This window comes from Pristiophorus japonicus, chromosome 7 (genome assembly GCF_044704955.1).
Source record: "Pristiophorus japonicus isolate sPriJap1 chromosome 7, sPriJap1.hap1, whole genome shotgun sequence".
NCBI lineage: Eukaryota > Metazoa > Chordata > Chondrichthyes > Pristiophoridae > Pristiophorus > Pristiophorus japonicus.
Window position 1 is genome coordinate 58,870,686 of NC_091983.1, and position 13,673 is coordinate 58,884,358.

The 13,673-nt window shown below is 40.7% G+C and overlaps 1 protein-coding gene across 1 annotated transcript in view; it reads left to right on the plus strand.

Moving 5' to 3' along the window:
* asap2a (ArfGAP with SH3 domain, ankyrin repeat and PH domain 2a) overlaps nt 1-13,673 on the plus strand; it is a 235,284-nt gene that overhangs the window by 187,134 nt on the left and 34,477 nt on the right. Inside the window, exons 14-16 of the mRNA XM_070884966.1 lie at nt 6,731-6,897; nt 11,927-12,060; nt 13,505-13,599. Coding sequence (XP_070741067.1) covers nt 6,731-6,897; nt 11,927-12,060; nt 13,505-13,599 — 396 coding nt within the window. The remainder of the gene's footprint in view (nt 1-6,730; nt 6,898-11,926; nt 12,061-13,504; nt 13,600-13,673) is intronic.

Below are 13,673 nucleotides of genomic sequence, written 5' to 3' on the forward strand. Positions count from 1 at the left end.
GGCAACTACAGAGGAATCTGCCTGTAATCAGCCACTGTGAAGGTCGTCGCTAGAGTTCTCCTCAACCGTCTTCCCCCTGTGGCTGAGGAACTCCTCCCGGAGTCACAGTGCGGATTTCTTCCCCCACGGGGCACAATGGACATGATTTTTGCAGTGTGACAGCTGCAGGAAAAATGCAGGGAACAGCACCAGCCCTTAGACATGACCTTCTTTGACCTTACAAAGGCCTTTGACACACTCAACCGTGAAGGTCTATGGAGTGTCCTCCTCCGTTTCGGATGCCCCCAAAAGTTCGTCACCATCCTCCGCCTACTGCACGACGACATGCAGGCCGTGATCCTTACCAACGAATCCATTACAGACCCAATCCACCTCCGGACCGGGGTCAAACAGGGCTGCGTCATCGCCCCAATCCTCTTCTCAATCTTCCTCCACCTCACAGTCGACAAGCTGGAGTGGAACCAGTAGGAACCTGTTCAACCTTCGCCGTCTCCAGGCTAGGTCCAAGACCACCCCAACCTCTGTCGTCAAGCTACAGTACGCGGACGACGCCTGCGTCTGCGCACACAGAGGCTGAACTCCAGGACATAGTTGACGTATTTACTGAGGCGTAAAAAAGCATGGGCCTTACGCTAAACATCAGCAAGTCAAAGGTCCTCCACCAGCCTGTCCTTACCGCACAGCACTGTCCCCCAGTCATCAAGATCCACGGCGCGGCCCTGGACAACATAGATCACTTCCCATTAGCTTCTATTAACAAGAGCAGGCTTTGACGACAAGATCCAACACCGTCTCCAATGCGCCAGTGCAGCCTTTAACCATCTGAGGAAAAGAGTGTTTTGAAGACAGGCCCTCAAAACTGCCACCAAGTTCATGGTCTACAGGGCTGTAGTAATACCCGCCCTCCTGTATGGCTCAGAAACATGGACCATGACCGTAGACACCTCAAGTCGCTGGAGAAATATCACCAACAATGTCTCCGCAAGATCCTACAAATCCCCTGGGGGGACAGACGCACCAACATAGTTTGATTGCCAGATACGAGACTCCCAAAGCAAGCGCTGTACTCTGAACTCCTTCACGGCAAACGAGCCAAGGGTGGGCAGTGGAAACATTACAAGGACACTCTCAAAGCCTCCCTGATAAAGTACAACATTTCCCATTGACACCTGGGAGACCCTGGCCAAAGACCGCCCTAAGTGGAGGAAGCGCATCCGGGAGGGCACTGAGCACCTCGAGTTTTGTCGCCGAGAGCATGCAGAAATCAAGCGCAGGCAGCGGAAAGAGCGTGCGGCAAACGAGTCCCACGCACCCCTTCCCTCCCCACCTGTGACACAGACTGTGGTTCTCGTATTGGACAGTACAACCACCTAAGAACTCATGCTAAGAGTGGAAGCAAGTCTTCCTCGATTCCGAGGGACTGCCTATGATGATGATGATGAACTGAACATAGTATTTTAAAGTTACACACTGTTATGTGTAATTGACAGCCCAGAAGTTGGGTTTCAGGGTACATAATTTCAGGTGAATTATAATGAGGCTATATTTTAGTAACACAATATTGTTCAATTAAACTGTTACTCCATAATGTTTGTACATTGCTATCTGGACTACTAAAAACCTTCTTGACAAATTATACATTAAATTGTTACACTATGTAAGGTCTTTGCCTTTGTGGTATTAAATGGAACTCTTCTGCACTGGCAATATTTTGGGGGAGTTTGGGGGTGGAGTACATTTATGGTTTAAGAAGACCACAAAAGGATAAAACCACCACACACAGTGCTGGTTAAATGGCAATTATTGACTCAACTGTTGAACTGTCACATTAGCTACTGTATTAGTTTTCATGGTCCAAAATTATTTGAGCAAAATTCAATTACATAATATTGTACATATTTTAGTGTAATTGTGGAGAATTTCTCTCTGAATTTAAGAAAGTAACTCCAACTAAGGAGTTCACTTGAAGTAAACAGTTATTTAGTAGAAATAGTTTGTGTTGCCCCATTATTCTGCTCCTTATAGTTGAGCAGTTTCTATTGTATATCCATTGTATAGTTATGGGTACAATAAATTGCTAATGGTGATATTGCTGAGTTTACTTCAATTATCTAAAACTTCTCATTGGGACAAAAGAAAGAAACCAGGACCTCCTGATCAAATGCTTTGAAATTTATACACTTTCATTTTTATTGTCATTTATTTATTTAAATATAGGTTCAGGCATTTAAGCTAATCAAGAAAATCAAAGGAGCTCTACTGATAACTCACTGAATGTGTAGCTAAGTCATACAGACCAAGGTTCGATTCCTAGTCTATGCTGAGTTAGCTATTTTCAGCTCAATTGGTGATGGGACCGTACAATTGTCCTCAATTCCGTTGTGGTGGGAAGATGAAAATTGGTCATGTCATCATTATAGGCGGTCCCTCGTATCGAGGATGACTTGCTTCCACGCCAAAAAGGGATTAGTTCGCAGATGTTTCAATGACGGACCCAATATTCCAGGTCCCGAACTACACATTTAAGGGTGGAAAATGCCTGTGCGTGGATTTTTTTAACGTGTGGTGGACGTTGCACACCAGCCACCAGACGGGCTTGACAGAGCTAGGTCTTGGTCCAGTGGCAAGGATTAACCAAGACGACTGGAGACCAGCTCTGCTCGCACACGCACACGCACACGCATACGCACATGCATGCGCGCACACACATCATTTCCCCTCCCCCGGGGCAGTCACCCACACACACACTACACCCCCCACCACACACCCACACCACCCAAACACCTCCCCACACACCACCCAAACACCTCACCCCACACACCACACACACACACCATGAAAAATGAATAAACAGATCTCTGATAAACTAGCTTTTAAAGGGAGTCTACAAGAAAAGGAGTGGTAAAACTTGTAATTATCCCCTCGCCTGCAGAGGAGGATCTGGATGTCTCCAATCGATCCTCAAAACAATAAGACCCAATAGACAGTTTTCTTCAGAATACTTCAAACCCCAAATTCACATTCAAAAACCCATCAAAGGGTAAAACACATCTATGTAGTAAATAACCTCCTTGTGGATGCGAAGGAAGTATTGTTAAAAAAAAACAAATCCGAGACTTCACCATTGGTCTGGTTTAAGTAACTAGAAATAAGAATAAAACCAGACGGACCACTTGACATCGACCTAGGCATCTGATTCAGACACAATAAAGGCACATTCGTCCCAGATGTAGTGAAAAGAATCATTCCATCTTAATTCTCAAGACTAAAAACAAAGAACTACCAAACGCATAGAAAATTAGTGACCATCACCATAGAAAATTAGTGAACTGTCAACATCGGCCCAATGTTGCTCAGCCTCTTCATAAAGAATATAGCAAAGAGGATGGCTGAGAGCATCAAACTGAACCCCAGCCACAGAACGATGCAATTAAAATATTGCCATCTTCCAGAACATAATGAAAGATGCTAACAGCAATAGAAAATAACTTAGTGGATCTTATCAATCTTGTCGAAACTTTGGGGTTGGGTCGATCTCGGCAAAACTTTCAACTCGGTTGGTCTCAAAATGACTAGAAAAGCTGTGAACTGGATGGGTTTGCCAAACAAATTGACAATCTACGTATGAATAAAACAATAGAAGGTGGAAATACCAAAATTGATCCAATTAAATTGAGCAAAGGTGTTAAAGAGTGACACCCTCTTATAGCTATACTGTTAAAATATTACTATGGATCTACAACTCTGCATCCTAGAAAAGGAAGGGTCAGGAATTCTCGTGAAACGTAGCAACTGTGTGGCTTGTGCTTTTGCTGTTGACATTGACAAAGTGAATGGCTCAGCTCTGGAATGGCACAAAATCTAAAATTCCTTCAGTGATTCTGCAATAAGATGAGAAAAGGTTGTTATGAATAATTTTTTCTCAAAAAAAAACCCCTTTTATTTATAACCATTTGAAGAAATGGCCTATCAATGGCAAACCCATTGACTACATACCTCATGGTGACAGTAAAAGATGCCTTAGCGCCAGAATTGATTTCTGCTTCGAGGCCTCTAAAATCAGATGGGCCAAAAAAACTGGTTGGATCACTAAGCTTTGGAAGTTAGATCTCAAACTAAATGAATCTAAATCCTAAACATTTTCATGATTCCTCAAATCTATTTCCATTTTATGCTTGCAGAAGTCTCACTTGAATCAACTTGAAGAAACTGATGAGATTATGCACCTGCCAAGTAAAACATCAGACAGTCCATTATATGCCAAACATTAATAGTGTCTTGTGATTGCTTTGGTTGGAAATAATCATCTGAAAGCTCAAAGCCCTTGATAATGGGAAGACAATGGCCCTGAAATTCGGTTTTGGCCTTCTCGCGGGCATTTTAGGGAAAAAATACGCACCTACCTTAAGCTGCTGCCCACCTTCGACTTTCCGATGCTGAGGTCTCTCCTGACTGCCAGTCGCAGCGCGTGCACGTCGACGCGTGCGCAGGCCTACAGCTGGAGTCACATGGCTCTGGGCAGCCAATCAGGTAAAGTATCATAGTAATAGGAGTTACGCAGGGTCATAAACTCCCATTACTATGATTGTGATAGAGCCCGAAACACCCAAAACACAGTCCCAAACACCCAAAATTTTTAAAAATAGATAATAATTACACTACATTCATTTAAATTAAAGTTATTAATGTCTTAAAAAAACAATAATTTCCTGATTTTTTTTTTCTAAGTTTTTAAAAATAAACTTACCATTGTAGGAAGGGTTTTTAATGATAAAATACGTTTTAATAACTTTATTTTATGTTTTTGTGTTTTTTTAAAACACTTGTGCCTGTAAAAGTAGGCTATGCGCCTGCTTTTTCAGGCGAAAGATTTTTGAGGACATTTGTAAGCATAAATATCGGAAATTTCTACTTACAAATGTCATCGCTCCCGAGATATGGCCATCTGTCAAGCCAGAAACTTGACAGATCGGAAATGTTGGTTTCCGGCTCATGCGCATTGCGCGCTGGAAACCAGCATTTCCAATGCCTTCCCGGGTCCGTAGGAACTCCGTACGGACCCAGGGAGGCCGGAATTGTTGGCCTTATAATTTTGACATTATTCCAATATAGAGGATAACAAAACTGGGCAACTACTGAAAAATTGAGAGATTTTAAAGAATTAAAGCCATTGAGGATCATCTAGATTCAATAACGAAAGAGCCACAGAGTGCAAACCAAGATAAACTCGGAAGCAAATCCAAGTAAATTTATAATACCGCAGATAGAAAAAAAACTAGTGTTTACAGAAAGTATCCACCAAACCAGTAAACAGACATGCAAAATGGAGGAAAGGGGAATCCCACATTTGGCAACTTTTCCATGTCAAGGAATAGGATACTATCAAAATGATAGAAAATCTAACCAGGGCAGACCTTCACAATGGTATGAAACAAATCCCAGTTTATCAAATCTTTTATTTCTGAGAAGCAATGTATACCCAACCTGCTTTACTCTTTCTCACAGAAGACCAATTTAAAATAAGATGTGCAAAAATATAATCTTGCAGGAGAGATCATCTTTCATGTATCTGGAAACTACATTTAGGCTATGGACACCAGAATCAAAAGACACAATAAGATCCTAGATAAATTTAATAAGCAAGTATGGATGGACATCACATTGAGCCAAGTTTACATAAGAGATTACGGCATGGAAACGGGCCATTTGGCCCAAGTGGTCTATGCTGGTGTTCATGCTCCACACAAGCCTCCTCCCACTCTACTTCTTCTGACTCTTATCAGCATATCCTTCTATTCCTTTCCTCCTCATGTACTTATCTAGCTTTCCTTTAAATACATTAGAATGAACATCATCTGTCTGTCTGGAAACCAGATATCATCTTCCATAAAGGAGATGAGATGGCATTTGTCAACATTAAAATAAGATTCAAAGACTGTAATCAATCCTTGGAAACAAAACAACTATGATTACCTTGAAACAGAAATCATAAATCTGACTGGAGGGAAAGTGTCATATACTTGGGTTTTGCCCATGGCACCAGCGCTAACTTGCTAGAAAAAAACAAGCACCCATTTCATTCCTGTAGAACGCTATAATACAGTTGGACTTCAAAGCTAGCAATTCTATTAACTCTGTGGACTCTCCAGATTTTCTCGGACTGTTAATTAATCGTTAGCGATGTTCTAACACTGATGTTACATATTTTACTTTATCATGCTTTTATTCTTTCAAACTGCTGTAAATAGCTTTTGAATAAACTGACAAATTCATATGAGGTGATTTATGTTTGTATACCTAAATGAGCCCACAATATTTTTATTGGGCTCTCCAACTCTATCCTGTGTGTGGACTTGGTGGCACAATGAGGCCCTGCCAACCCATTACCCATTCCTCCCCTGATATGTGACAGTTTCACTGGTGTTCACTTTGTGGCTGAGCCAGGCTAAGGCTCGAGAAAAACATTCATTCAATGGAACAGTGTTGCACGGTGTATACAAATACCAGATAATGCTTGATACATGTTCATTTGTATCCAACAAGAAGGGAAAGAGGAGAAAAGTGACTAAAAAGAAATAATAAACACCATCAAAATGTTGGCAGTATATGACACTTTATAGTGCCTGAGATTCATGAGTATGAAGTCAAAATCGAGAGAGAGAGCATGGTAAGCATAATCTTGCATAGAAATACTTCCATGTGTCTGAAATAGATCTTACTTTCTATTTAGTTGGATGTCCGTTTTGCAAAACAGTAAAGAAGAAGCTTTAAACAACGCTTTCAAGGGGGACCATAACACAGGAGAAAATAATATTGTCCAGGAGCTAACGAAAGCAATTATTGTAGAGGTACAACGGATGACTGGAAATGATGTATGCTGTGATTGCAGGGCACCAGGTAATTTGCATTCGCAATTAAATGCTGATTAACAGGATTGTTTTATCAAGGAAGTCAGTTCTCAGTCACTAATACGCTTTCATTGTTTATTTCACATGTTTGGTTTTTACTGCGAAGACATGAAATTTCTCACGTTTTCTTCTCTATGGCAGTTTTCTTTTGAATGTCTGGGATCTTGTGATCTCCAGTTCTTACATGGAACTTAGCTTTTAGTTCAGAAAGTTAGTGATTTCTTAGCATTCACCCAAAGCTCCTACCAAAAAAATGCTTCCTAGTTTCATTTGGTCCAAGAAATTGTTGTTCTATTGTTACATCTGCTATCCCATTGAGAAGTGGAATCTTTTCAATACTCATGGAACCCTAAGTTGCCATACCTCTTGTAATTTCGGAAGTGTCAGCGTTTATATTTTACTATGATGAACAGACCATAGACAATGAGAAAGGGATAGGTAAATCGATAACTATGTTATACTTTCTTGCAGAATGGAGGGTTAGAGAGGGTTATTGTGCCTATTCCACATTTGTGCCTGACCATCTCTCAATGAGGTTCCCATGGTATTTGTGAAGCTTCCAATTGGAGAAATCCTGGTGTTTGCTGAGCATTACAGTTTAGATTTGACTATTGTACATATATCTCTGGCAGATCTGCCCTGACAATTGGTGTAACAGTCCCTTTGCAGTGTCCTACCTCTTCCTATATTATACTACTTTGGTATGTTTCTAAAGTCTGAAAGATGCTTAATGAAGAAGATAGATAATTACCTTGTATGGTCGCCTTCATTGTTTGAATAATTTGCTTCCTATGCAGGGCTACGGGTTTTAGGGTTATAGAATTTGTAATTAGTCAGTTGAAGTTTAGCTTCAGCTCAAACTGAACTTGCATAATGCTACCGGTCCTGAAACTTTATATGAAATTGGAGAAGAAGACTGTATATAGCATTGCCTAATTGCAGTGTCATGTCATTTTTATGTATGTGCTCAGCACGTTATCCCCAAAACCAATTAAGCTAAGCTTTACTACTATGATCTATGGGGGTATGCCTATCATTCTAAGAATTAAGAAGACAATGCAAGGTTGATACACTCAGATAATCAAAAAGAAAGTATTTTCTGGGTTATTTCAAGATATTTATTATCTTTGGTTTTATTTAAATATGAAACAAGTTAACTAAAATAATTTTTGTTGAACCAGATCCAACTCAACTGGAATTTGTGTGTCTGTCATTCATGCAATATCACACATGTAAAACATTTTTTTTTTTAAAAGTTAATTACTGAATCAAATGTAAATAAGCAACATTAGGAGTTGGAACTTTTCAGAGCAGCAAGGTACTGGCCATAATCACTGGTCTATGCTCATTTTCGCTGCGGTGGCAGTGCCTGGGCGGCAAAGGGGAAACATTAACAAGTTTCCTGCTTCTGATGACTATCCAGTGACCCCATTGCTGGAAAGTATTTTGGTGTGAGTGTTGTGTCTGGAAGGATGAAACTTGGCTGGGATTCCCCCATGGTCCATTGGCTTGCTGACATGAAGAATGGCCACTTGCGCAAGATACTGGAAGGCTGCCAATGGCTGTCGAATTCTCCCTTCATATGTCATTGCCCTCAGGAGATGAATGTGGGGCAATTTATATGATTAATATGTTCAAGTTAATTGTTTTACTGCTGGATGCTTAAGCAGCAAAACTGTTCCCAGTTTCAACATTACTATCCAGAGTTGCAGTCTCAAGTACGCTATAATTTTCTTAAATTATTTATGCACATTCATGGAGAACTTCACAGCATATCAAATATACAAACAAAAAGGGTGTTTTAAGCATTTAGTAAAAAGTGTTTTTGTGCTTGAGCATATCTTTTCTGTTGAACAAAAGAACATAAGAAATTTGTCAACGATGTTTGGAAAGGTAAGAATGTGACTTGATCAACAGAATCGGCACGTAAAACAGTTACATTTTTTTTTTAAACTTCTCTGTTGCATCTGTTAATGTTATGAAATCGTTTTCACAATACTTAAGTAGAAATGCAAGATTCCCCATTGCCTACCCCTCTTTTCTGAATGGGTTGATCCCTTGCTCGGTATGGTTTCACGGGCATTAGGTGCCATTCTGTACCTGACCCAAGTGGCCATTCCTCAACTGAGTTTAGACGGTGGGTTTTTAAACATGTAGCTGTAAAAGACCTTTCCTAGACCACCATCAAAGGTTTTGTGACGTACTGTGTGTGTTGCCACCAACACCATCTCTTCTCTGGCTACTTGCTCAAGCTAAACTAAAGGGTACATCTTGGTGCCTTCTTTGACCCAGAGCAGAATTACAAACCTGTATCAGCTGTTTAGCTGGAACCTTCAATAATAGATTTAAAAGCTTTACAACCACAACAATTCCCTGCATCAACACATCCTCCAGACTGATTCCAGGGATGGCTGGACTGTCATATGAGGAGAGACTGGACCAACTGGGCCTTTATTCACTGGAGTTTAGAAGGATGAGAGGGGATCTCATAGAAACGTATAAGATTCTAACAGGATGGGACAGGTTAGATGCGGGAAGAATGTTTCCGATGTTGGGGAAGTCCAGAACCAGGGGACATAGTCTTAGGCTAAGGGGTAGGCCATTTAGGACTGAGATAAGGAGAAACTTCTTCACTTAGAGAGTTGTTAACCTGTGGAATTCCCTACCGCAGAGAGTTGTTGATGCCAGTTCATTGGATATATTCAAGAGGGAGTTAGATATGGCCCTTACGGCTAAGGGGATCAAGGGGTATGGAGAGAAAGCAGGAAAGGGGTACTGAGGGAATGATCAGCCATGATCTTATTGAATGGTGGTGCAGGCTCGAAAGGCCGAATGGCTTACTCCTGCACCTATTTTCTATGTTTCTATAGGAGGAGGGGTAGTCTATTGGGCCCTTCAAGCCTGCTCCGCCATTCAGTAAGATCATGACTGATCTTCTCCCTCAACTCCACCTACCAGCACTATCCCCATATCCCTTGATTCCCTTAGTATCGAAAAATATATTGATCTCTGTCTTGAATACACTCAATGAGTGAGCATCCACAACCCTCTGGGGTAGAGAATTCCAAAGATTCACAACCTTTTGAGTGAAGAAATTTCTACTCGTCTCAGTCCTAAATGGCCCCTTAGTCTGTGATTGTGACTCCTGGTTCTAGACTCTCCAGCCAGGGGAAACATCCTCCCAGCATCTATCCTGTAAAGCCCCTTAAGAATTTTATATGTTTCAATGAAATCACCTCTCATTCATCTAAATGCTAGGGAATATATGCCTAGTCTACTCAAATCTCTCTTCATAGGACAATCTCCTCATCCCAGGATCAGTCTAGTAAACCTTCATTGCACTTCCTCTAAGGCAAGTATATCCTTCATTGGGTAAGGAGACCAAAACTGCTCCAGATGTGGTCTTACCCAAGGCCCTTTGCGGCAAGACTTCTTTACTCTTATACTCCAATCCTTTTGTAATAAAGGCTAACATACCATTTGCTTTCCTAATTGCTTGCTGTACCCGCATGTTAACATTTTGTGATCTGTGTACAAGGACGCGTAGATATGTTAAAACTGAGAAATTACAAAGGGATTAATTGGATGTGGTGAGACGGTTGGATAGGAGTGGAGTGAGAATGTAATTAAACTGTCATTTCATCCCAAGTTTATGACTTTACCCCTTGAAAGTACATCTTTATTTATGAAAGGGGGATTAAATATTATACTGTCAAATGCTTGGCTCGGGGACGGAAAGCAAGAGGGGAGGTAAATGATTTTTTTTGGATTGGTGGGATCTGAGCTGGGAACTTTTATTTTTTATTTATATAGATTATTTGACAGACATGAAAGAACAGTGAAATTATCAAGTATTAGTTTTAAGAAGGTAAATAATAAAAGTTTATTTCCACTGGTTGGCAAATTGCTAAAATATTATGATAAGATGAAAGGGGAAGCTGGAAGAGTTTTTTTTGCATAGAGGGTGATTAGAACATGAAATGTTTTACCATTGGTGGCTTTTCAAGCAGAGCTTTAGAAAAGAATTGGATAGGTAATTGAAAAGGAAGAACTTTAAAAAAAAAATGAAGGGGAAGGAAATGGGATTAAGTAGACAGTTCCAGTTGAAGAACTAGCACAGGCAAGATGGGCCAAATGGCCTCTTCACGTGCCATATGTTCCATGATTCTATAAACATTTGATGCAAAATGGATTATTAATATTACATGACATCCAAAAAAAGTAGTAAGTGGGATTGGCTGCAAAAGCTATCCTAGGGGGAATTGTGTTTATAAAATCAGTTCCACTGTTGCCGGATATAGTTACATTTACAGGGTGCATAATGCATATTTACAATTGATTCATTTTGGCTTGGCACCAGCAACATCCAACAAATATGTGGGAGGGAGTGGGTAGTGTTTAGTCATGATGCGCTTGCCATCATGAGGTGTGGGACAGGCTTGATTTACGGGCTGGTCTTTACCTTCCCGTCATTTTTCTGTGTTTGTAAAAGCAAATAATAACCAGTTAATCTGTTTTTGGTAGCCTGTGTTGAGGGGGTAATATTGGTCAGAACACAGGAGAGCTTTTCTCTTTGAAAAGTGCAGTAGAATCTTTAACATCCACCAGGCAGACAAAATCATTGTTTAGCACATCATCTAAACTTCTAACAATGTGATCAAGCCAGTTTTGTGCTCAGTTCCTGGCATGAGGCTCAAACTTACAACCCGTTGATACAAAGATGAGAAGTGCAGCCAATGGAGGCAGGTTGACATACTGGCATACCAGCCACTTTAAGTGGATACAAATAAAGTGGTGATATAAAGCAGGACATTTTGTTAGGAATTTAATTTGGTCCTAAAAATACCTAATCATTTCCACCAGTTTAAAATCAATTAGATGTTTTTTGATCCAACAATGTCAAATTGACTAGGATAAGAGGTCTGCTAAATGTTTTTGCCTTATTGTATAAGACTGCAGAAAATCCTCGTAATAATGCTTGTGCTATTTTGAAATTGACTTGACATTTTATTTAACAGATCCTACATGGCTATCTACTAATCTGGGAATTCTAACTTGCATTGAATGCTCTGGAATTCATAGAGAGCTGGGGGTTCACTACTCCAGAATACAGTCCCTTACGTTAGATGTATTAGGAACGTCTGAACTCTTGGTAAGTACCTTTCAATTAAGAATTTTATTTTAATGCAACTTGAAATTTTTGCAGAAAATTGGAGGGATAGTGAACACAAGTTGCTGTTCTGGGTCTTTTGCAGGTTAGTTATGGTATAAAGTGGCAGTAATGTAAACCTGGGAGCAGGTCTCCAGCTCATCCTGTTGCTGAGGAAGGTATATGGTGCAGGAAACTAAGACGACGGAAAAAGGGGGAGAATCATACAAATGGGGGAAGCACTCAAATGAAATTCTGTACAAGTTATAGTAGTATAAACAAGGGGAAACTGATATATGCCTTGGCTATAAAAATGAGGAAACTTAGCTTTTTAAAAAAAAAAGTTGTGCAGAAGAATTGTGCTAATGAAACTGTAGCTCCAGACATAATGGGAGGAATTTTAACCACCAAGGACAGGTAGGTTGGAGGTGGTTGGGAAGTTAACAAAAATGTAAAATCTCAAGCTCGACCCAAACCTGCCCGCTGCCGAACTTAACGGAGGTGGGGTGGGGCTGGGTGACCAATCCACTCTCAGAAGGCGGATCGGTCACTAAAATATTTTACGTGGGCTGCGTACCTCCATTTTTATTCATTTTTTAAAATTTTGATGCGGGAGGCTATGATTCCTGGGCCTCAGCAATCCCAGCAAGTAAAAGAAGGCGAGAAGGGTTAGATCCATGAGGTAAGTGCCTTTATAGCAGAATGAGCAGGAGTGTTTCTTCCAGGTCCAACAAGCTAACTGCCACATGATCAGCCTCCCACGATCGGCTACCCTTCACTCCTCATGATATCTCTCTTTCCCCCCCCCCCCCCCACCCCCATGATGTCCAAATTTTCTGTCTCCCTGCCCCACGCAGTGCCCGGATTTGATCCGTCCTTCAGCTGCAGAGGCCCTAAGATCTGAAATAAGAACAAAAGAAATAGGAGCAGGAGTAGGCCATTTGACCCCTCGAGCCTGCTTCGCCATTTAATAAGATCATGGCTGATCTGATCCTGGACTCCGCTCCACTTCCCTGCCCGCTCCCCATAACCCTTTATTCCCTTATCACTCAAAACTGCTACAGAGAATAACATCCTTATCACATGTTTCAAGAAGACGCCCCTCTATCATCATCTCGGCAAATAAAAATGGGCAATAAATTCTGGCACTACCAGCGATACCCACCTATCAAGAATGAATATATTTATATTATACACTATTGCTTTTTACCTAACGTCACAGTAATGCATTTACAATGGAAATCATCCACTTACTGTGACCTAAAAGGTGTAACTGGTACTGTAGGTAAATGTGACTGCTTTACAATGGTTTTTCCCGTAGACAGAGCCCGATATGAATTTTCAATGCATTTTGAAATTAAATCTTGCGACCCATTCAGCAATTTTAATATATAATAGATTGACTAAATACATTAAGGTCTCTTGGGGAAATTGTTATTTTTGACAGCTAGCCAAGAACATTGGGAATGCAGGATTTAATGAGATCATGGAAGCTAGTCTGCCTTCGGATGAAACTGTCAAACCTAATCCAAGCAGTGACATGTAAGTACACACTTACTTTTCCAGTTTGTTACAGGAAGAGACACAAAATATGTGAATCTGAGAATGCACCAGAG